At 35.9% G+C, this 25511-nt stretch overlaps 1 protein-coding gene across 9 annotated transcripts in view; it reads right to left on the reverse strand.

Moving 5' to 3' along the window:
- The window catches only part of NAV3 (neuron navigator 3), a 271226-nt gene that overhangs the window by 165128 nt on the left and 80587 nt on the right, over positions 1-25511 (reverse strand). For all 9 annotated transcript variants that reach the window (XM_068669117.1, XM_068669119.1, XM_068669118.1 and 6 more), the window contains exon 3: positions 24989-25041. In XM_068669117.1, coding sequence (XP_068525218.1) covers positions 24989-25041 — 53 coding nt within the window. The remainder of the gene's footprint in view (positions 1-24988; positions 25042-25511) is intronic.

A 25511-nucleotide genomic window follows, 5' to 3' on the forward strand; every position in this document is an offset into this window, starting at 1 on the left:
CTTTAAACAACATCAACTACAGAAGAAACCAATTCAAATGGAAATTTTCCTGTCCCGAAGAATTTAACAGAAATTAAGTTTTGCTTGGATATAAACTGTATAACTGAGAGCTTCTGTGAACTTTCAAATCAACCTTAATGTAGAACTTCAAACTATTACTACTACTTTGAAACTACTTCAAAGATGGGAAATTTTGTTCTGACACTAAGTACTAGAAGCTAAAGGGGAAAAAACAAAACAAAACAAAACAAAACAAACTGAAGTAATTAATGCTCACCTCCAAATAACCAAATCAATACTTCCTAGCAGATCTCCTAGGATAACCAAGACATTTTTCATAATGGGCATGTGTTCTCTGCAGTAATTCAGGAGGCCATAACTCTAAAAAATGTGTAATTTGCTAGGGCCCACTTAAATATTTAAGTACTATGAAAACATCTCAATATCTACCTGCAATACTAAATATTTAGAAAATAATAAGCCTAAATCTTAACATACATTCCAGATGAAAAATAATTAAAATTAATTATCTTATAGAAATGGCGCCTGGTTATTTTACATGTATACATCTACTTGTGCATGTCTTTGAAATCACATCTCTTAAACTTGCAGACAAATCAAGTCATTACTATTAACACCAATGACTTAATATACTGCAGAACTACAAAGAAAATCCTGTTTTGCTTCATGGTTCACCAAGAGAACTGTAACACAAACCTTAAGTCCAAAGTCATTCCTGTTGGTGGTGCTGCATGAATTAATAGAGGCCAACTTTCAGACAATAGACTGTGGCTGCAGTGTTAGGTTTATAATAAAGTCTTGTTCTGGCTTGTGAATTGAGCAAGTTTGGTGTGGCAACTCACAGCCACATAATACACAGAAAATGTCAGAACATAACTCTTACAGTCATTTTTCTGATAATAACTGCAGTTACTGTAAAACTCTCAGGAACTGTTAGAAGATTCAATAAGACATCCATTAATACATTTGTGGGTTATTTTCACTTTCTTTCCTTTCCAGTCTAGAAGTTAGCCTTAAAGTTGTCCCATTTTGAAGCTTTCAGTGTGTCTATAAACATTGCTTTAATTACCTACTTCTTGCCTTGGCAAACCACAGTTATTCTTTGAACTCAAACCCTAGCAGCCCCAAACACTTTTTATTCAAACTTACCAACAGATGAGAGTAATTTTTCAATTACAAAAGCTCTAAGAGATTTCAAGCAGTTTCTACTCCTCAATACTGTTTCAATCAAGAGTGGTATGAATCCCTGAAGCCCATGTTTATTTAAGTAGTTAGTGGTGGCATTATTATACACTGGGGTAAACTCTTCCAAGTGCTAACACTGCATATATAGAAATCTACCTGCTTAAACATCAAGGACTAAGGATTTTGCTTTGTAATACTTCATATAGATGCCAGACAATTTTTATGAAATATGCCCACAATTTTGTAATGAATTTTACTTTCAAACAGCACAAGTTCACAACAGAGGTGATATTTCCCATTAACATGAATAGTATCATAAGAAATACAAAGTGTTGTAGCAGATGTAGTTTGCTTCAGTACATAAATCAGGATACACAGATTCCAAATCTTACATATCAAGACACAGAAAGTGAATCAAATTTGCTTGTATTGATAAGAACATTGCTTGTATTGCTTAATTGCTACGAACATACTGCTGCTGAACTCACATCACTGTTACTCACAAATATTATGTTTCAAACCACTTAGTTTATACTAAAGGTTCAAAAGACTGAAGGAAATGTAGTGTGTTGAGTAACAGATTTGCCACATTAAAAATATTAAAACCTAAAAATGGAAAAAATAAATAATGATATAATACAGATTCATTGCCATGTAGGTATTTGTCCACCTAGCTATTCATATAACAATGTTGAAAGCCAATCGATATTACACGAGACTGCCTGTCAGAGGTAAACAAAAACTATCATCTCTAATAATATAACCATTTCCTTATCAAAAATGAAAAATAATTTGTCCTATTCTGAAATGTAGTTCCAGCTTCATTGGTGCAAATAAACTCAGCTAAGAGGATGATAATTTAGGAATTTAGATTTGTAGGCATCATCAGATAACATCATTTGATGCTTCTTAAATTACGCCTACTGAATTATGCTTTTAAAGTATTAAGCTGCTTGTGTAAATCAAATCCTTTTAATGTGCGTACACATAACCTTGTGAAAAATGCATCTGAAATACTTACACCATAAATAGTGAGTCCCAAGATATTTCTACACCCACATTTTAGGGGATTATATTTAAAACAATTATGCACAAATAAGCAGCAATATCACAACTGCAACACTATTATTACATTATATGGCATACAAAGAAGATACATTGCAAAACTACTGTAACATATTACATCCTGTATTTTTGGGTAATCTGCTTTTGACTGGTAGCTTTTTGAATTTTTACTGACTGAAATAAATCACTAAACCAGACTGTGGGACTTGCATGTAGATAAACAGTAGTACTTAATACCCAGCAGTCTGCAGACTTACAGGAAGAGCTCATTTGTGGGATCGTACTCACCAGTGACTCAACATATAGAATATGTCTATTTTTTTAAATAATTATTCTGCTGTTACCAAGACTAGCTTTCATCTCTTTTGTCTGGCAGACAACACTTTCTTCACTTCCAAGCATCAATTTAATTGTGGGCTACTCAGAAGACAAGTAATGATGACTAATACAGTATGTTCTTCTTCTGTATTTGTAAGAAGCTCTGAAAAATATCTTGGCTTGACTAATTTTTTTCTTGTTAACTTTATGACAGCATAGTTTATGAGAACATATAAACGTATATGTGAGTTGAGATTTGTCTAGTTCTGGCAGGATTAGTCCTGAAGAACAGAACACGCTCTACACATATATGCTTCTAAATTTCTCTTGATTATTTTGGAATCAAATGTAAAACTGTAATTTCTGTCAGCACATCATTCTGCACTATCTTCCATAGCTCTGTATGTGTTTTGACATTCTGAACCACAACACAAAGCCCCAAATAAAACCTGGTAAAAGATTTGCTTTGTAAAAATTTCATCAATGTTTGTGATGGCTGTTTATTTATTTATTTAACTAATATTGAATAGATGTCTTTTGGGATTAGAACTATGCTACGAGATATTCTTCAAATCCATGTTGCCAGCAAGATTTATTCTTAAATATTTTCCCCAGAGTATTAACCTGATTTGAGAGCTGTATTTCACTCTTTCGCTTTTGTATGGATGTTCATCACTAAGATGAGCAGGATATGGATTTAATGTTAATGTTAAGTTAATGGATTTAAATGAATTAAAAAGCAGAAAATTATGTATTCTCATTCAAGTTCTGTAGTGGTAGTAGAATCAAAACCAAATAAAAACACAAATCAGGAATTAAAGATAGCATCCTGGACTCTAAATATTCACAATACATAGCCTGTATAAAATGAATAAAATTAAAAATGGAAGAGCAGATCCTATCTGTATTTCTGACTTTCACATGGACACAAGGACAGAGAAATACTACCTTTAGAGTTCTGGCTACTGGTTTAGTTTTAGCTCTGGTCTTAATTGTGGATTCTAAAAAGAACAAAGATTTAGGCAAGCAACCGAGACATGTTCATGTGTGGATAAAAGCATTTCTTGTGCACATTTTGGAGCCAGGAAGAGTATGAAACTGTCCATGTAGACTTAGTTATATGGAATGACTTGGAAGAAATGGAAACATATTTCAAGGTACGTGGCCTAAACTCTCACCCTCACTTGCATATTGGGGAGCAGTATGAGACTAGGTCACGTACATTCTCACATATACTTATTAGAAGCAAAAAGTAAAAATAAACAAACAACAACAGCAACAACAAAAAGCAAAACAAACAAAGAAAAAAAACTCCACTACCTGGAATATCTACTTTTGGCCAAATTTATGATTTTGAATAGCCTGCTACACCTAAAGCTGTTGTGAGAGATGGAGAAAGACAAGTTTATTTCAGTTTCTGTTCATTGTTGATTCACACAGTGCAACTTGGGCCCAAACACACATTCCTGCTAGCCAGTTTACTCCAAGGAGTTTCTGCTGAAGCCAACACATCATCCTAGATTAAAACTGGTATGCCAAAATGGATTACCCAGTCCAATATCTTTATCCATCTGCCTATCTATTCTTTAAATGCCACATTTCCAATAGTGTTTGGAACTCTGGGTGATTCTTAAATGATCACAGAAATAATATTTGGCATTGAGAACTCTCTTTTGTTCTTCACTTGAAAACAGATGTTTAGCACAATTCAAGGTCTTCTCACCTCTTCAGAAAAAGAAAATTAAAAAAAAAAATCCTTCTGTGCCATGCATTCATTATGTTCAATTTGACACTGTTGATGATTTACCTGTATTCTGAGAAAAGTTGTCATTAAATCGTATTTGAAAAATTTGTATAGGATTTTCACTACACTGTCATGTTATGCACAATATGTGAATAGGTGATTCCTATGTGTTCCAAAGGGGAGGGTCTTGTTACAGAAACATTATTATTATTGTTGTTGTTGCTATTATTATTATTATTCAGATGTATCTCTATAAGAACTAGAACTAAAAAATAGGGTCTAAGACTTTCAAAGGGTCCAATGGGAAGTAAACTCCTATGGTCTCATTTTACAAGTATTATAGTCTAGTATAGCATAAGCTATAGTATAAGCATACATAAGCAAACTGGTTTCTTTTGATATTGCACAAGTTAAACTAGTTTAGCACATCTGAATACAAGCCATCTGCTTTCTTGTCTCTTTTGCATTTAAAGTTGGGCATGCTTATCAACATAGTTATGTGTTAATATGTTCATAATAAAAGCTCTTGATTCTTGAGCAGGACTATCTGAAAGTCTTACATTTTAATCAAGATTCCCTGTAAAGAAACTGCATGCACTATTATCTGTAAAGAAAAAGACGGTTTTTACTACTACTACTACTCAGTGTGGGACAGTCTGAAGAGCAGAGAATACACCCAAACACTTCCAAATGGAAATGGGATGGAAATAAATGTGGCCTGCAATAACAGGAAACTTACCTACTGACCCTACTTAGGAACCTCTTTAGTTTCATGTTTGTAGTCTCTGTGCAAGATGCTGGTATGGCAGGCTGAATGTGGCACTGTCACCTTGACCTATGACTACTCAGACTTGATTAAATTTGCCATGAATTCTTGGTTCACATTGGGGGTAAAGCCAAATGAAATGAGGGAAACTTGAAGAAAGGGAAAATTGTGAGATAAGCAAACTCAACAGCAAAATATGCAGAAATGCAAAGAAGAGAAGAGACTAAAAAATTATATTATTTCTTTTTCTGATTGTTTATTTCCCATGAGCATTTAACGTGATAGCTTATTGTAATATTTTTTTTTTTTTTTGTAACTGTACTGCAAGGCAATGTCAAGTTTCACCGGGTGGCGTAAATTTGAAAACCCACCCTAGTAAAACAGGTGTTAGTAGTCCTGCTGGGAGATATTAAGTGTGTTCTGCTGACTTGCTGTTGTACGTGGCTGGTTACCTCACCCAGATGCAAGGGACATTCCATTTTTCTGTGGAAATTATAATACATTTCAGGGTGTTAAGCAAAATCCACTGACACGCACACAGATTTAGCTTAAATTTTCTAACAAACTCGTAATTACTTACAGTACAAAAATCTAAGGATCATTTAATGAAAATAAGTATCAGTGAACTATGTAACAGCAGTCCAAAAACTGTTCCAAACTCAGCATTGACCATATATGCAAATTAAAAAAAGATTTACTGGAGGCATTTGAGGGAAATTTTACCTTGGAGGATAATAACTATCGGTATGTAGAAGGCCTCCCAGGCAAAAAAATTTTTAGGAAATGATGCCGGAGTTATTTAATTATTAGGGTTTTTTTACTTGTTTGTTTTGTTTTGTTTTGTTTTTCAGAAAAGGATTATAGTGTTATTTAAAACTGAAATACCTTCCACTTCCTTTTTCCAACAAGTATGAAGAAACACGCACACCAAATTCTTCCAGCATGCACTCCAAACATGAAATATGAACAGTAAATTCAGAAATGTAAAGCAAGTTAACTTCCCAAATACTTGGAAAATTCAACATACATATGTACTGACATGCTGATAAAAGAATGTATGAGGTCACTATTAAGGTTAGAGTATGAGCTGGGGTGTGTATTGATTTTAAGAAAATGCAGCAGTGGGAAACAGATTCTTTTTGGCACATACTATTGTCAATCCTGTCAGGAACATGAAGGTGACAGCTGGTGTGGCAGGTATTTTACCTTGTCCCTAATCTGGTGCTTGGAAAACTTGGAGCGAAGGAGAGAGAGTCTCTGTAATGTCAAATGCAATTTTTTTGGTGTGTGTTTGTGTATTGTATGTATTTGTATATGCCAACAAAGAACAAAGTCAATGAACAATTCAGTTACTCTCAATAAAAGTTTAAATTCTAATCATAATTTTAGGATAGCCAAACAGATGATTATGAACATCGTCTTGACATCCTCACATTAAAACAAACAAAAACTTAGAGACCCCCAAAAAACACTTAAGAGAATACAGACTTTTACTCTGCTTATCTCCAGTGGTGCATTCTTGCTTTTCTCATCTTTTCTTACCCATTCTTCTTTCTATGTGTTATCTTACATTTGCTCTACAACAGTCTCTAGAGCAGACATTGTAAAGCACAAAATACAACAATGATCATTTCTAACGTGATTATAGGAAGCTATTACAGATTTTTTTAGAAGAAAGTGTTGATTTTTTGATTGGAATACAGTGCTGGACTCGGCCCTGAATAAACTCCTGGCTCTGGATTCAGAAAACCATTAAAGTATTTCAGCATCTTGCATGAAATTCTTAGAGAACTAAAACATGATTCTGCGACAACCTGGATCAAAATAAAAGACTAGGCAAAAAAATCTTTTCTAAAGTCTCAAAGTAGCTCCCTGCTTTAGTGCTTTCATCTCCACAGTCCGTGAACACTGTGAAAGACCCCTACACATGCACTAAGAACACAAAATTGAAGATAAATGCTACCCCTGGAGGACTTTTTTTTTTTTTAAGGTAGCAATAAAAGGGACTCTGTTTAAACAGTGGTTTTTAAAGCAATGCATCACTCTAGTGAGTCTGTCTACCATCCTTTTTTTTTAGTTATGCAATGCTTCTGAGTCAGCAAGGTACCAATGTCTAAATATTTATGGAGTGTGGCAGCTTCAGAAAATTAGAGGGCAACATGAAAATGCACACTTCTTTAAAAAGAGTAGTTTCTCTCCATTAGGTCAAAAGAGAGTCTACAACAGAGCACTCATTTACCAGATTTAATTAAACCTTTGAAAGCATTCCAGTTCTCTCCTTCTGAACAATTTAGTATATAGCAACTTCATTTAGCTCATCAAAAAAAAAAAAAAAAAAAAAGCTTTTAGAAGTAAGGGTAATTACAACCAATGACGGGATGAATTCTTTAAAAGATAAGTAAACAGATAAACTATGGGGTATTTCAATGCATCTCTTGAATTTTGCAAATGGAGTCCATCCTGATGCACTTTATGCTTTCAGACTACACCTCAGTCTTGAGTACAGCAGAAGCCATAATGCTACAGCACGTGTGGGAAAGGCACAAATTTTCTATCCTCCTGGCATTTTGATTTTATAAACATTCTCAAGTTTTTCTTAATTAGATATATTTTGCATATTACCCTGAAAAATATTTATAGAAGATTGATCTCATCAGAATAAAAGTGATAAAAATACTTGTTATTAACAAACTCTAAAAGTGCAGATCTGAAGTTATATAGTCTTACTGCTGGAACTTCAAGTCCTTGGGAAATTACATGCATGTGAGAACATAACATAAGTCACTGATTTTCCTTTATGTTTAGTCTTCATTTTACTGACTCAAATTGATCTAAACCTTATGGAAAATAAAACTCAAAAGAAACAAAATCAAAGATGAATTTTTGTCACAGGTTATTAAAACTATTAGAATTAAATCAGAAATCAATAAAAACTATGTGGTTTTATCTCTATGCTTCCTAGTGTTAAAAAAATAATGATAATTAAAAAAAAAAAAAGCATATGAAGGATTCAGGCGTTCACTTTGGCTAGTACACCTGCACATCATATTTTATACCATACTTAGAATGATATGCAAAGAAGTATTGGGACTGAATATATTTTAATATTATGCTCATAAGCAGCCTACTTAGCTATATACTATATGATTCAGTATATGACCAAACCAAAGAGAAGCATTTTCCAAACTCTTCACAAGATCTTTTGTCTAGATGCTCTGTCAAGGAAAATAAAAGCACCTAGATCCACAAAAGGCAACGGGATATCTGCTCTTACATTCAACAGGACCAAGACTTTTCTTGAATTCTTAGCTAAATGTTATAATACAAACACCAGCTTGACCCTGTAAAATGAGGTCTGAACAGACACTTTGTTTGTCTTTTCACTTCCAGTTGTAGCCAATGAAGTGTCAAGTGTAGGAGGAAGCAGTTTTAAATAGTTATCCAAGTGTTTGCAAGTTCCAAAATGCAGACAATATTATTTGAAAAACAAGCATTTACTGAGCTTTGGAGGAGCCACATAATCTTCTAATAAGTTAATTTATACAATGTAACAATATAAATCTTTCAAAACTATGCTAAGAAATTCAAATGGAAGCCTTACATACACAAGAACAGTGAAGACACCCTGGCACATACGTTTGCTGTGGGCTGTTGCTGCTGATCTGTCTATAAACTGAAAGCTTATACAAAAACCCAATTTAAAGTCATTATTGGGAAGAATTACTGAAAAAGTCTGTGAATGACAGACCAAAGAGCTCATAAGACTGGGATGTTGGTGAGCTGACTATGTGTGCATTTAGAATACATAGAACTGTTGCTGTTTAACTTCATGAGCTATTATTTATTTCACATGCAAATAGGTCTCAGCACTCAAGTGTGGAAACCCTGGGACAAAGAAAATTCTTGTGGTATTTTTTTCCCTAGAGGGAAATGCCATCAGTACGCTCCCATTGTAATTCCAAATAAACTCAGATAAATCAAGAGGTATGAATAATTCAAACAAGGTTCCAATCAGCCAACAATACAAGCCTAAACAAAGCCTATTCTAATTATTATAGAATTAAAGACAGCCAAAAGCTAGAAGCTAAAATAGAAGCACATTTATACTTCAGGAAGACCTCTCAGATTCAACTTTTTGGACTTTACAGGTTTGGTTCTGGTCAGGATACCACCAGAAAGAACTGCTAAGACATGCATATGTAAACATATAATCTAAATTGATATCAACTCTTCAAAAAGCAGAAGTGATTTGAGATCAGTTTGTGAGGTTGAATACAATCAAGTCCTAACAAAAAATGTATTTTGGACTGACTGAAACAGAACACTGCATGGACTAATTCATATCTGGATACACGGCCAACTTAAAATAAATTCAACTTAAAACAAGTATAGCTCTGACTTATGTCATATGATCATCTGTTGATCATATGGTCAGCAGATTCCTCAGCCTGTGTTTTAAATAATTCCTGCACATCAGAAAGCTGCCAAATAGATTACTGTATTTATGCTATTTATTTATACTGAAACAAAACTGGTTGTACTGTATTCTAATGATTTGTGTATTAAGGTTCCGATCACAGTGGATTTAAACAGAGAAGTTACACACACACACACACACACAAAAGATTGTGTTAATGTCTTAATTAAGCTGATCAAGAGCCTTTACATGAAAAGGGATTTGTTAATGCTGCTGACATAAGCAGCCTTTGTGAGCAGCCTGTTCTACTTCTAGCCAACTTAAGCCAATTACTAAAGCCAATTTACCTTTGTGTACCTTAACAGTATTGCCTGTAAGAGGGTCATGAGCTGTAATACTGTAATAGAGTTTGTATTCAGAATTAGCGTAAGTCAAGTTCACTAACAAGTGTTCACCAAACACGGAGATTCACCTTCCTGATGGTATTTCAAGCCATTCCAGACTGGTCACATCCATAGGCTCCTGACAATCAGGGACTGGGTAAAGTGGGTTGACAGAGCACTGAGTGCAGTTAATGAAAGAAATATACCTACTCTGCATCTAGTCCCATGGCTGTGTTCACAACTATAGGAGAAAAATCTTATTTATTTATTTATTTATTTATTTATTTATTTATTTATTTATTTATTTCTGAGAAATCCAGCATGCTTCACTTCATGGAATAAATAGTGATCACGATAGTGCATAAATGCATACTGAAAAAGCAAGCAGAGAATCTCCTGCTTCTAATCTCCATAATACAATTAGCAAAGGTTCTGGGGAAAGAGGATGGGAATGGACCAAACAGATTTGGCAAGGTCACTTGTTCTCCCTAAAATATTTCTCACATTGGCACTGTCAGAAAAGGAACATTGACCCCTGATGGACCACAGCTCTGATGCAGCAGTTCATGTTCATTCCCATGTGCCAGCAATAAGGCATTGGGAAAAGACTTTAGGTGAACAGGATTTGCAACAGAGCTCAAAGAATAGCGCACTCTGAGGGTATAATTACTGCCTAACAAAAAAGCAAAGTTAGATGGCATGGTTAGATGGTTAGTGTGCATAAAGGTCAAGGTGCTCCAAAATAGTGAGTCCGTAAAAGACATCATAAAATCAAGCAGAGTGGGCTTTCTTTCCATGAAACAGACTAGCAGTTAGGTACAGTAGATGTAGGCAGCTCCTGTTCAAGGAAAGTTCAAGAGCAGAGTGAGAAAATACATCTGGACTGTCATATTAGTTTTATTATCCAACTTCTTTCTGTTCTTTCCCCTAAATCTCTAACGTAGTAATCATATTATATTCTGGATGTAATGCAATATTGCCAAAAAAACTTTATCTGGCATCAAGTTTTTGGTGTTTTATTCTCCAGTAGAAGATCAGGAGGATGTTGTCAAGCTTTTTTTGTACAACTGAAAGACAGTGTTGTTTTTATTATCATGTTGATTTGTAATGAACACACTATCTCACTAAGACATTCTGCGGTACTTTATTTACCCTCCTTTCTTGCAGCCTTACTGCTATAGTGTCAAGCTTTGAAATATTGGATATGTGTAGCTTCAACAAGATGATTCAGCATGGTTATCTAGGCATGATATAATACACAATAATTCCAAAAGCATGACTATTTTTGGATAGCGTTTACTGTAATTTTAAGCACGTGAGAAGGTGAGTGTGCTTTCCAACCAAATTCACAATTCAAACTCTTCCACCGAAACAGTGCTAGTTAAAATCCCTAAAAAAATATAATTCCATTAAATTCCATTAAAATGGAAGCCACAACTTGCTTTCTGGTCCACTTCTTTTTTTTTACGCATTACATCACCAACAGCATTTTATGGACAGTTGTGCAGTTCCTATAACTCCATTAAAAAATCTTTCTATTGGTTGGATTTCCCAGTCCAATTGAATAAATGATAACGATATTCATACTTGCTGTGTGCCCTCATGTATTATTTCTGGGTCTTGATGTTTAAATCTCAAAACTGTGTTCAGTACCTCTTTTCTAAATTCAGTCTGGATTCACCCTAGGAGCAGAGAAAGTAGCTCTGGCAACTCCAGAGAAGAATGGCCATCTTAGACTCCCACAGATGTCCAGAAAATATAAAAATCACAGAATGTCAAAGCTCCCACAATCTTCCACTCACCAGTGACAGGCAGGGAGAGCAAGAAAGGCGTAAATGCCTTTCAATAAGCTCGTATTGAATTAAAGAGCTTTATCAGAATTACACAAGGTACTTCCTATGGACCATGTGTGTGCACTACATGCCAAAACATGCACCCACATAGTTTCTTGAGAGTTTTGCATGTTACTGAAACTGCAGACTGCACCACTGATACTATTTGGATATGGTCCTGGGCAGCTTGCTCCAGGTGTCCCTGCTTGAGCAGGGAGCTTGGACCAGATGGGCTCCAGAGGGCCCTGCCAACCTCAGCCATTCTGTGATTCTATGATAGGCAGTGGCAAATTATCTTTGGATGAAAAAAATGAATGAGAGATCTTGAGACTCTTCTTCATAGTTAATAATACTTTCTAATGTAAAAAGTCTACCTCTGATGAAGTTCAAGGCTTCACAGACATTGAAAAATAACCTTTCCTAAAAAACATACAACACAAAAAATTATTAAGCAGAAGTAATGTAAAGGGAGTGGTTAGAAAATCTTTAAATAGAAGGAAGTCCTCAATTATAAACATAACAGAACTGGCACTTTGCCACATTTCCAAAATAACCAGACATTTGATAAAAATCTAGAAAGCTGACAAAATCTCAAAATTACCAAAAAGTCTTGTTTGGATACACTGTAAAAGAAAACCACTTCAGAGACTGTTTATTTTCTTGTAAAGATTAAATATGTATTTTTGCTGTTCAGCTAAACATCATGCACTTTCTTCTCTATTTTTAAATCCAGTAAACATTCTAGACATTCCTAGTATTTATAACATAATCTCCCTATAGAAGATGATAAAAATACACCGTCATGAAGCACACATATTTACTGTAATCCTGCTGCTGCTATCCTGGGAAAAATGTATTGACAAATATAACCAACAGGTGCTTTCTAAAATGCATGTCATAGTCAATTAGTGTGTATGTATTTGAAATAGATGTTTGTGTTAAAATTTTCCAGTTAATTTCTATTAACGGACATCTCTTTGTCTAAGCATCTGTATCACAAGTATATATTTGATCAATTATGATACTTCAGGTAATGTTCACATGACATTTTTGGGGGGAAGAGATTGAAGAGGGGAGTAAGATAACTACAAATGGGAGAAAATGACAAAATTGTCAACTGCATCTCTTCAAACAATAAATACTTCAATGTGTGTCAGCCACTATTCTTCAGGCATAAATTACTCCACTGTTTTATCTTCCTGATACAGTTTAACACAATGATTCTCTGATAAAATTATATTCCTGACAAGCATAGCTGAGGGGCTGGGAGAAGAAATGAGTGCAGATAGATAGTCGTGCATCAGTGGCATGTATGTACTGACAAACAGATTAAAGGAAGGGAGGTTCAAGGAATTCCTAGGAGGAAAAAAAAAAAAAAAGTGTGAGGGGACATTTTTTATTTTAAGGAATGAAAAGATCTCTCTGTTCTCAACAGTCTTTGTCTGCAAAAGCAAATTGTACATAAACTTAATCTTGGCCCTAACCAAGCATCCCTAACTTAGTCTAAATTTTTGTTAGTTTTAATGGAGACTGATACCATCACAATATAACTACGTCTTATGACCTGATTATTACATTAACATCTAGACATCATGTGACTCCATGCATTAATAAGACAGGGAATTTCTAAGCATAAACAAGAAGACATGCTTGCATATGATTTTTTTTTTGTTTTTTTAATGAATAATGTACTTCTTCCAGCACTGTAAAATAATATCCAGGATGTGTTCCTGTGGCATTTTCTTTTATGACTTCAGACAGTCAAATGTGAGCGACTCAGAGGAATATGCAGCTCATTGACTGATGTGAGTGAGTAACTCTGGGCTGTTTTGTGAAGAGAGGTTGTCATCAATCCTGTGGTTCTTTTAATGTTCTCAGATCTTCTCTGGATGTAGAAAGAACTGTTTGTTTCAGTGCAGAATAAAGAGGTCTAATAAAAAGCCAAACCAGAATCAAATCATATTACAAAAGTGATGATTTGGTTGCCTTCTCCTCCCCTTCCTCCCTTCCTTTCCATGTCTGTAACATCCTTAGGCAAGATAGATGAAGCTTCCTATCCTTTATCCTCTACTAGATCTAGAATTTCTACCATCATTTCCTTATCTTCCTCTCTCCCTCACAATAGAAGCATGTTTGGTCTCCCAAACAAGGTCAACTGTTACACTGCTTGTGTGCACAGCTCTCACCACATCTATATTTACTTTCAACTTCTTGGTCTTTTTTTTTTTTTTTTTTAAAGAGCTATTTGCAAAAGCGGTTTGAATTCCCCTTTCTGCCAGGTCTGAGCTAAATGAATTTGCTTCTCATCTAACTCAAATTAGCTATGTTAATGCCATTAATAATCTCTTTTCAGAAAAACTTGGAACCAGACTTCCAACACATTCCTCCTTGAATATCAGTCATCTTTAACATTAATACCTTTAACCTTACCCTTACAGAAATTCTTTCCCCTCTTCTTCCTCGATTTCCACCATTCATATCTGTACCTATAATGTATCCTTAGATGGACCCTCAGGTGGATCACTTTTTAATTTTTCTTTTGGGGTGCCACAGAGCTCTACTTTTAGTGCTCTTATTTTTATTTGTACTCTAGTCTTTATGTCCAGGTAATTGCACCTGCAAGCATAAGATAAGCTTAAATTTCTACTGCTGAAGGAGAGGTTATTTACTGTAATTGATTTTCAATTTGCATTATTTATTTGTATATTTAGACAGTTGATATACCTATATGCATTACTGTTAGCAATACAGGATTACACAAAAAAGCCCTGACCCTCCACTAAGGCATACAAAAGTTCATAGAAAAGGGTTTGTTGATGTCTAAAACAAAAACAAATGAACAACAACAAAAGCAAATTAAAGGCAGTGAGGTATAACTTGATGCTCACTGTGCTGGTTTAGCAGAGTGCCAATTCCCTGCACAGAGGAGAGGGAAGTTTGTTCCTGGCTTGTTCCTGATATCATCTCCGTTATTTCTGGGTGGTGACATGAATACAAGTGTGGAAGTCTTAAAAATCATTTCTTTCTACTTTGAGCTCCCAAAAATGATGTATGAATGGTATGCCATAGAAGTTCTCAGACAGCAGAAATAAGCTTCAGGGACCTATAAACCTGGACAGTATTCCTAAATGGAAATGCATCTTAGTGGCTACATTCCTATCATCAACCAAAGAAATACTGGGGATTTAAATGGGACAGTCAGTTTGAACACTCATTGTATGGAAAACAAATTGTACACACTTGGAAACTATCTTGTACATTGCACACTGCACAGAGCATTACAATTGATGGGATGTGGCAAACGTGTCCAAGAAATTCTTCTCTGGATCAGTGAGGCCAGTCACTGGGGAAGGGATGGGAATGCGGCTGATTCTCAAAGAGGAGATTTACAGTCTGAACGTCTTTGAAATGAGAGGACTTGTCCAGCTGTCTTCAGAAGGACAGTTAAGGCATGCTTCTGGCTGTAACAGTCTTTGGTGCTTCCCTGGGAACTCCAGTGAGGACATACATTTAATGCACACCACCTACCCATTGAAGAATCTCAGAAAGCACTGCTAGTTAAGTTAAAAATCATCTACTTGAAACTACCACCAGGAAATGTTCAGTCTTCAACACTTGCATCAACACATGCAAATGTTCATCAGCTACTATCAGAATCTGGCCAATCCCAGACATAAGTACAGACTGAGAGAAGAAATCATTGAAAGCAGCACTGCAGAGAAGGACTTGGGGGTTCTGGTAGAGGAAAAACTTGACGCAAGCCAGCAGTGCACACTTGCAGCCCAGAAGGTCAACTGCATTCTGGGCTGCATCAAAAAAGGTGTGGCCAGAAAGTCGAGGGAGGTGATTGTCCGCCTGTTTTCTGCCCTTGTGAGGCCCTGCTTGGAGTGCTGCATCCAGTTCTGGGGCCCTCAGCACAAGAAGGATTTAGACCTGTTAGAGCAGGCCCAGAGGAGGGCCATGAAGCTGATCAGAAGGCTGGAGCGCCACTTCTATAAGGTTGAGAGAGCTGGGGATGTTCAGCCTGAAGAAAAGAAGGCTCTGGGGAGACCTCATAGCAGCCTTTCAGTACTTAAAAGAGGTTTATAAAATAGATGGATTTTTAAATGGGCAAATAGTGATAGGATATGGGTAAACAGTTTTAAACTAAAAAAAGGTAGATTTAGATTACATACTAGGAGGAAATTCTTCACTGAGAGTGCTGAAAGGCACTGGAACAGGTTGTCCAGAAAAGTTGTGGATGTCTCATCCCTGGAGACGTTCAAGACCAGGTTGGACATGGCCCCGGGCAGCCTGATCTAGTGGGTGGCATCCCTGGCCATGGCAGAACGGGTTAGAACTAGGTGGTCTTTTATGTCCCTTCCAACCCTAACCATTCTGTGATTCTATGATTCTATGAAAATAGGAAGTCTGAAAATGTATTATGTCATCATTCCTTTGATAAGTATCTGTTAAGAACCTGCTTAGATGTTGGATCAGTCTTGTTTGCTTCAATCCAGAACTGCCACTGTTATAAGGTAAGAGAGAGGAGACTGGGAGAAGTATTTGCCACCAATGTGACTCCAATGGTTTTTTACCCACAATCCTAAAATAAGAATTGCATGAGGCTGTACTCTGCCAAACCACAAGAGCTAGATTCAGAAATGCAGAATTAAGTGGTAAGTAAATCCTTGGTAGGAGGGACGCCAGAGTATGTATAAGCTGTGCATTACCATGACAAATTCTTCCCAGGGAATGGGGAGCATGATACTTCAACCACTGCTTACAAAGACCAGGGAAGAATTGCATGCAGGAACAGGCTTAGCTATACTGAAAGCAAAATGTCCACATACCACCACCACCAGCCTCCCCACCTCCACTTCTTGGTAACACCCCAGCTTGAGGCCACATGAAGGCATGGACAACTTGGGCAGTTATCAAGAGCAACCTAAAGCCCTTTGGTCTATTTCATTGTCCAAACTCTGGTATAATTAATTGGAACAAAAATCAAATGAGGACTTTTAATTATGCAGATCAAGGTGTGCTTGAGACATAACAGATCTCCAAGATGGCAGAAGGTCATGAGAGAATTTCAGTTGTAACATGGACACCACTGCTTATCTTGTGGCCAGGTCGTTTATAGTGCACCTGACAGGTGACAGTAGGAAGGGTAGCAATATTACACGAAGCAAATAGGCAATATAGGGAATACTCCAGACCATTCTTCACTGAGGAGAAGAAAATGAATAAAGTACTGTGAAGACAGTTGGAACCAGCACCAGTATCCTTGTAGACACAGATGAAACCAGAGGAAAAGAGACAGATTCATGAAATATGTCAAGATGAAGGGGTAAACTACATGGTTTCAGATGGAACCTGGAGCACATACACTGTTAATACTTTAGCCAGCACTGACGTTATTGTCTCTTTGCTAAAATTATTTTTACCAGTCAAAAGATGCCTCAAAGATCAGATGGTGCGAGGGAGACCAAAATGGCTATGCTCCCTAGTTGCAGAGGGTGTAGCCAGGGAACCACTGCAAAAGTGACAGCTATTCTTAATTACTGTGGCATTGTACAATACAGGCTTGTTTTGTTAAAGATGCAGGGAGAACAAGGAATCCTCCTATGACACATGGGGACAGTTTGCCACTACAGGCTTCCAAGCTGTGATAAACTTCTGAACTTAGCAGACATCCCTGGAGCTGCGGCTGTCGCTTTCAATCAGCTGGAAATAAGGCTGCACATCCTCATTTCCAGGGTTTTCAACATCCTAGGGAACTATATTTATCTTAAACTGTAGGGATACTACAATGGCTCTATGAGATGAACAACTTCTGTCATTCATTTCTTGAATCCCATGAGGAAAAAGCTATATAACTATACAGAAATACATCTACTCAGTAGGAGAGAAGAAATTTCAGAAGACTTGCAGAGCAGAGGGGAATTCTAAGATGATAAAGGAAATTCCCATGATAATGTTATACAGCATATAATAGAATATACAGTATATATATAATGGTGTTCCCAGAAAGCTGATCAAATGGAGAAGAAATTACGATAACCAGCTTTTTCATGGCTGTATGCAAAGGTAGAGGCCCCTAGGTGCTATTTGTGATATTGTACATTGGAAAACTTCTCTGGCAAAATGAATAACGTATGTATATTCCCAATGTGGTCATGCTAAATAACGAGTGATCTAGAATACACGTATAGTGTCACAGGAAGGAGAATCTTTATTATTATTATTATTGTTGTTGTTGTTGTTGTTGTTGATGTTATTTTTCTTCTATTCCAGATCTGCATAATCTCATGCAAATTAAAGTCACCTTTCTAACAAGTTGCCTATCTGAGCCAAGTTCTTAATATTCCTCTCATCCTTTCTATGCAGTCGTTTACATAACACCTTTGTATATTCTTTGTTTGCTCTCCTTTAAGCATCGCCCCACCTCCCCCTTCCCAAGCTATAGTTTTATCTTATAGATTTTTTCTATGTAACGCAGCTAAAATATGGGCTTTCCTACCTTTAAACACAGGAAACCTCTTGCAGGAGTTCAGAATTTAATTACTCTTTTTTTTTTTTTTTTTAATTTGTTTTTATTTTTGTTGTAGTTGTTGTTTTTGTTTTGTTCCCTCAAGTTTTACTGCGATCGCTTACCTAGACAACATGCTGTGAACTTATCACCTGAAAGTACTTGGTTTTCTACCCTTTTTGAGAGCTACTCTATTGAATCCCAGATTCCCTTTGCCTATCACAGAGGATAGGGAAATAAGGTTTTGAAACCATCCTGACAATATTGCAAGGTGCCATTCCTCTTGGTTATATTTATTTATTTATTTATTTTTAACAGAGATTTGTACCAGCTGAGGCCTTGTCCTTTCTCTTATGCAAACTGCATTTCCCAGTAAAAGAGCCATCAGCTCATTACTGAGAAAACTCTATGTGTATTTGTTAACACCTCTCTGGTAAAGAAGAATAGAAGTTCATCACACCTTTTTATTCTGAATTGCAAGATCCTTTTGCAACTTCACCACTAGATTTAGATTTCATTATCCTGAGTAACAGTTTGAAAGATTTTTCATTTTACTATTCATCCCTTTTCCTTTTTGCACATCATGAGTCACTTACAAGCACAGATCTTTGGGGGAGGTGAATTATAGTCTGTATTTTTAAAAGCTGTTTTTACTCACAATAACTCAGTTTTTCCTTGTTTTTCCTCGATTTTCATTCTTAATGAAAAGTTTTTAATGGATTTTATGGGCTTCTCCAAGAAACAACTTATGAGTGATCCTTGGCCTCTCTGGCCCCCAGTTCCATCTCACAGAAGTGCCATTTGAACCAATGGAAACAAATTACTGAAAATCTGAAAGGAAAATGTTACTCTCCTCTTTTTTTTTTTTTTTTTTTTTTTTAGCATGGAAATATGTTTACTTTTTTTAGACCCGATCACTTGGAGGTATATACACTCTGATTAATACACTTCAGGCTATTCATTTCATTTCTGAAAACTAAGTGCACAAGCAGGCACTGCAGAAATACTTAGAGAAATAATAGAGATTACTAACTTGTGTTCTGTTCATTTAAGCACACCAAATCTGGAAAACACAAAACTTGAGTCTCTCATTCCTTTGTATTTTCAGAAGACTTTTACAGCAGCCAGTCATGAAATCTGTGAAGATGCACTGATAGTCATGGGGCAACAGTCAGAATTTTTAAAAAAGGAGATCACTGGGGGAAGAAACTGGCCCACACAATAAAGGAGCTGGGATTACTTTTTAAAAGTCATACTGAACTTCCATTAGTAATGAAACAATTTCTACACACAGCCAACTTTCAGTATATATTTGTATGTGTTACACTTGTGTGGAACGCTCACCTGGATCTGCTAGAAAGCATAGAATGAATATCTTGGGTCATACATCTTGAGCCTCTATGGCCAATCTTGCCAAAAACTGCTTAGTAAAGCCAGAAGATTCTTGCAGCATTCAGCACTGAGCAGAGAGGAAGAGCTCACATGTGGGCCCACTTGACAGTGAAAATAGGGATGACATTTCCAAGCTTCCCAGTCCTCATAGAGCTCCACATAACAAAACCCACACAATCTCATATAAAATTCCATGGGCCTTAGAACATACCACACTTCTTTTATACCAAACAGTGCTATGCTTTACAAACAATTTTTAGACATAATATGCTAATAACAATATTCTCCTCCTTGTATATTAACATTCCTGGATACTGAGGGATGCTGCTCAGCAGTGTCTGCACAGCACATCCCTGTCTGAGGAAGTGTGACAGCAGGATACTTAAGAATACTAAGGAAAGTGTACATACTGTAGGGCAGGTATACTTTGTGGCACATTTAGCAGTTCCAGTTTCCTGTTCATCAATTTAGCAGTTCCTATTCATCCTGTTCACACTCTGACTCTGCTAAGAAGTGATTTGCGAGCACCTCATCAACCTGTAACCTTGGCTTCCTCTGGTGGAAAACCTAAGCATGTGAGCAAAAAAGGAGCTGGAGGGGTGGAGTTGGTGGCTGGCATGAGAGGGATAGAAGTTGTGGGACTGCAGAAACACTAGGAAGCACCCAATACATCACCAAACAACATTTACCTGTATAGACATGTTCACTTTGTCCTACTTCAGGTTCAGACTTCATACACTTTTTATGTTACAGAAAGTTCTCTCTATCACAAAGATGTTCCCTGCTTAAGCAGGGACCTCCCACCACCTTCCTGCTAAACTACACAATTTTTACATATATTCTTGTAGCTTTTTACTGAAGCATTTTCAATTTATTAACATCTCTTAAAAGGTATTGTTAATGAAATGAAATACAATACTGTAGAAACAATCTTACTTGTGAGGCACATGGTCCCATTGATTCCCATTTGTATCAAATACACTACTACTTCTCCAAAGAAAGTGTCAGCTCTGATAACTACAGATTTTTACTAAAAGTTCATATCCACTTGGCAATGCGCTACAACTCTAACACCTTTTCTAACACTCTGATATCCAGGATGTGGTAAGCAAGACCTGTATTTTCATTGAACACAACTCCCTCTGTTGGACTGCAGCATGTGTGTATCCCAAACTGTAAAAATTATCTTTGAAGCATGGTTTTACAATCTGGTAGGAAACAGTGCCAAAGATAAGATTGACAAAATGAAAAAAAAAAAAAATAGTCTTCATTAAATGCATTAAAGTCTCCTATGTTAGGAGTCTTTTCATAAAAAGGGTCTTTCCTGCCCTTAAATATATATTAGAAAAGCCCTGTTACCAGCTACAATTAAGAATGCCTTTTTACATAGATGTGTACTGGAACACAGTTCCCATGGGAATTAGTAAGAGCTAATTCCAAGGAAGAAAAAATGATAGTAAAACAACATCAATCTTAAGAAAAAATCAATGTGAAAAAAAATATATATGTTCAAAATTTTTGTAACTTTCACTTTATTTTACTATTTGTGCAGCTGAAAGCACCACAGACTGCATGAAGAAAGAACAGCAATATTCAATGTTAGTTTTTCAAAATTGTCAAGGGACAGTACTGTCACCACAAAAAGATTTTCAGTCCAACACTTTAATTCTCTTGCATTTTTCCTAAAATGTATTACAAATGATATTTCATATTCTTGAAACATCTTTGATATGATCTGTTTAGAGAAAAAACACTGGAGATCTTTCAGTACATTTTTTAATATGTTCAGAAGAAATATATATGAATTCTATCTTTTTGAACCATTATAGAAAAGCTTTACAATGTATTTTCTATCCAAAATACTCTCCTGTTTTTTCTAATGATGGCAGGATTTTCAACAGAAATTAAAGAAACAAATTTATTATAAACAAGCAGAAAGGAACTATAATTTTATTTCATCAAAATGTAAATCATTGAAAGACTTTTGTTTTCTTTTAAAAGAAAAAAAAAAAATAATCTAGGTTTCATTAACTGATAGACTTCCAAAAAGATTAATGTGGCATCATTTTTTCCATTGAAGGAAAGAGATTTGAAAAAAAAAAAAAAAAAGTCTCGAGTGACATATTCCTCCTTGAATGAGATAGTTGTGATGAAAAAAAAAAATCTCTAAAAGCTTGTATATGTATATTCTAATAAACAGACTTCTAAATCCTTATTTTTATTTTAACCCTTAATAGTAAATACCAAAATCATTTTACCACAACAGATTTATCCAGCAGAGAAGCAAATCTCAAATCTCACAAGTTAATGACAGCCATGAGGATTCTGGTAAAGCTAACTATATAAAAACTGGATGCTGCCGAAGTTTACAAGTTTTAATTTTTATGAACTTGGACCTGTGGAGCTGGTTCAACTGGTCTACAATTTTTTTCTGTATCACTGCCAATATGAGAGCAGAGTGCAAGACATTACAACAGACTTAACTAGAAGAAAACTAAAAGAGAAACATTTAAAACATTTTAAAAATAAACATGAAAATATGTTTATGAATTTTGCTAACCGCTGAACTGAGATACTTCAAAAATCTTTCGAAAGATGAAGCTAATGGCAAGAGGAAATCCAAATGGTGAGTGAAACAGAACCTGGGACTATTGGTAATGATTAATTATGAATTGATATAGGTATCATCTACAGGGCATATCAAGTATTCCCAGCAGCAGACAATCCATGTCAGTGTTCTCTAACTTAAGCTAATAAAATGTCTTAGACATCACCTCCTGGGAAGGGTATCAAATAGCAAATGAATACAGAAAACATTTCTTCTTAATTGCAAGTTATGAGAGCAAGGATCATGAAAACATATGTGAAAGAGAAGGGTGGTGGGATTCTTGAGGTTTATAAGCTAAAAAGGTTGAAATGAAGGCAGTGGGTGAATGGCTAATATGCATAGGAATACGAATGAATGAATGGCTAACATACTTTCAGGAGTATCATAGCACTGAATGAGTGGATAGCATGTTTATAGGAATAGCTTGATTACTGCTGATTTGATGGCTGATGTTCTGAAAAATCCCAATAGGGCACATTATTACATATTGGCCTATTTCAGATATGTAAACTAGCTTTGAACAGTTACTTTTTTTTTTTTTTACTTTTTTTTTTTTTTTTTTTCCTGAATATTACAAATATGCAGGAGTTCACTGCTACAAGAAGAGATTTGGTTTATCATTGTCTAATAGGCTAACAAAATTGAGAACTGTCATGGGAAATACCTGAAAACGTGATAAAATATTGCTTTCTGCTAGGCCACATCAGTTCACAATCCAAATGAGACAAACGAAGAGCAGACTTAATACCTGGGGTCTCTGAGAGATTTTGGAAGAAAGCTGACAAATTTGAGCTACTTTAACTACTTTAAAGTGTACTCTAGTACACTTTAACTTTCCTATCACAGTTAAAGAAATCAGCGGGATAAAATTGGTATTTCAAAAGGCAGGAAAATGATCTGACTGTAGAGGTAAAAAAGGAAAGTGACTGAATTACTAGAAATTACTATTTCTAGTAGTTGAACTGATGCTTTAGCACTGTGCGAGTACTGATGCATGATGGTGTACAGGAGTGTTCAAAGCACCCCATTTGAGAGGCAGAGCACCTGAGACATATTCTGTGGTCTGGCTGAGTTCAGAGTTCTGCTTGCAGGAGGCAGAATACAGACCAAAGAGAACCCTGCAGGTACTAAGGTACTATTGCAGAACCACGCTTCCCTATACTGCACTAGAGATAGAGATAGAATCAAGAATCCCATATGCCATGTAAAGATTTTCTGGTCAATGAGGAAGGAAGACCCTTAAGACCTTTTTTTTTTTTTTTTTTAGATGCAAACATTGTGCAAACTATTATTGAGAGAATATTTCTCCCTGTACCTTGGCTTTGTCTCATGGAAATGAAGTTAGATATATATCAGAGTGGTGGGTCCCTCAGCAATGCTAGATGGTCACTAACCAGTTACATAACCTGGGGAAATAATATCACTTTTCTGTGCTTTTGTCTCTTCTTGTTTGTCTTGTCTGTCTGGAATGGCAGGTTTTAATGTGATTAGAGTAAGGAGTGATTATCTCTCCATCTGTGTGTGTAATATTAGAGTTCCACACTGGCGTTCCCAAAGTTCTCAGCCAGGGCCACTAGGTGCTGCTGTAATATGAGTAATTAAAATAATAACTATTATTAAGGAAATTGCCTATATTCTTACTGTGGACTTTCAAAAAGCCCAAAAGCAAGAAAAGAAACTTATTCTAAACCTCCACATTCTATAAAAAGTAAGAATGGGAAAAAAAAAAAAAAAAAAAAAAAAAAAAAGACATGCATTTTGCTGGAATTCTATTTTTTTCCTTTCACAGCTTTGCAGAAAACACTGCAAATACCTTCCACTTTTTAAAAACACACTGAATAAATGCAACATTTTTGTATTCCATTCCCACTTTTAAGCCAACCTTCAGCAGTTTGCTATTATGCAAACTCCTCCAAACCATGATACTCTGAAATCCTTGCCAGCTACACTATATTCATAAGCACACCTTATTCATATAGCATTTGGATGTGAACAGACAGGCAAAGTCCACAGCATGGGGGAGAATGTTGTAATTGTAAATGATTCAGTAAATGCATGGTGATGTTACTGATGCTCAGATTTTGTACCTGCCAGTTCTACAGCTTTCCAATGAGGATTTATCTTATTAAATGTAGTTTACTAACCATAAACACAGCACAAGATTAATCAGACTCCATATGAATCACAGTTACAAAATGCTTGTTGCCTGAGCATATTAAAATGTCTTTAAGCAGCTGCCAGCTATATCTCAGAAAGCTATATGACTAAAGTGCTATTTCTGAAAGTCTTGGAGTCAGTGCATCTAACTGGACTTTACAGTGGACAATCCAAAAGGCTATTTATATTCAGAAATAATTTGGCAAGTCTTGTTCATCAAACCAGTTTTCCAGACACAAAGACTCCACTTAGAAATTTGTTCTTGGATTTATTGCCCTTAAAAATGAAGTTAAATGAAATTATCTGGATAATCAGGAGAAGAACAGGTTCACTAAAGCAGTTCTGGATTAATTAGTACTCATGAAGTTTTGCTGCTGAGTTACCTCAGTTCCCAAAGTTAGCTAACACAAAAATGAAGATCCAAACACAAAGTATATGTGTAAAAAACAAGTTCCAGGAATAGTATGTGAGAATTAAGACTGTATGTTAAATATGGGACAGAATATGCACAGCTTAAGTAAATCTTTAAAAAGCATTTTAGAAAACTGTAGAAGTGCCAACACAAACTAAAAATGTATTTTTTTCTTACCATTTGAGACTGGCTCCGGGGACAGCCATTGATATCTTCAACCTTCTCATTTGCTAAACAAAACAGTGAGGTGAGAAAGAAGTAAACCAGGAGATAAAACTTTCTCCTCCACCCCCCAGCAAAACAAAACAAAACAAAAAGCACACACACACACAAAGAAAATAAAAAAGTAATTAAAAAAAAAAAAAAGGAAGAGCAGAAAAGACACAGCAATAAAGTGCACAGGGTTTTGTTGACACAGAGCTCCTTTCTAAGTAAAGCTCGGTCGCACAGTAACAACACTCTTGTTAGCAGCAGTTGCTTCCACATGCCAAATCATGCAAAGTGGGAAGTGCGAAGGAGGTCGCTGCTAATTCTTCAGCCCCTGCAAAATAACTGCTGACATGAAATCTTCCACAATTGTCTTTGCAGGGTCAGGATACAGTTTCAAGACAGCCCAGAAAGTATGAACCACTCCAACTAACAAAATGCACACATGGGAGACATATGGTTTAATGGAGCATTCATTTCTGACAATTCAAAG

Source organism: Anas acuta, chromosome 1, assembly GCF_963932015.1.
Source record: "Anas acuta chromosome 1, bAnaAcu1.1, whole genome shotgun sequence".
Classification (NCBI taxonomy): Eukaryota; Metazoa; Chordata; class Aves; order Anseriformes; family Anatidae; genus Anas; species Anas acuta.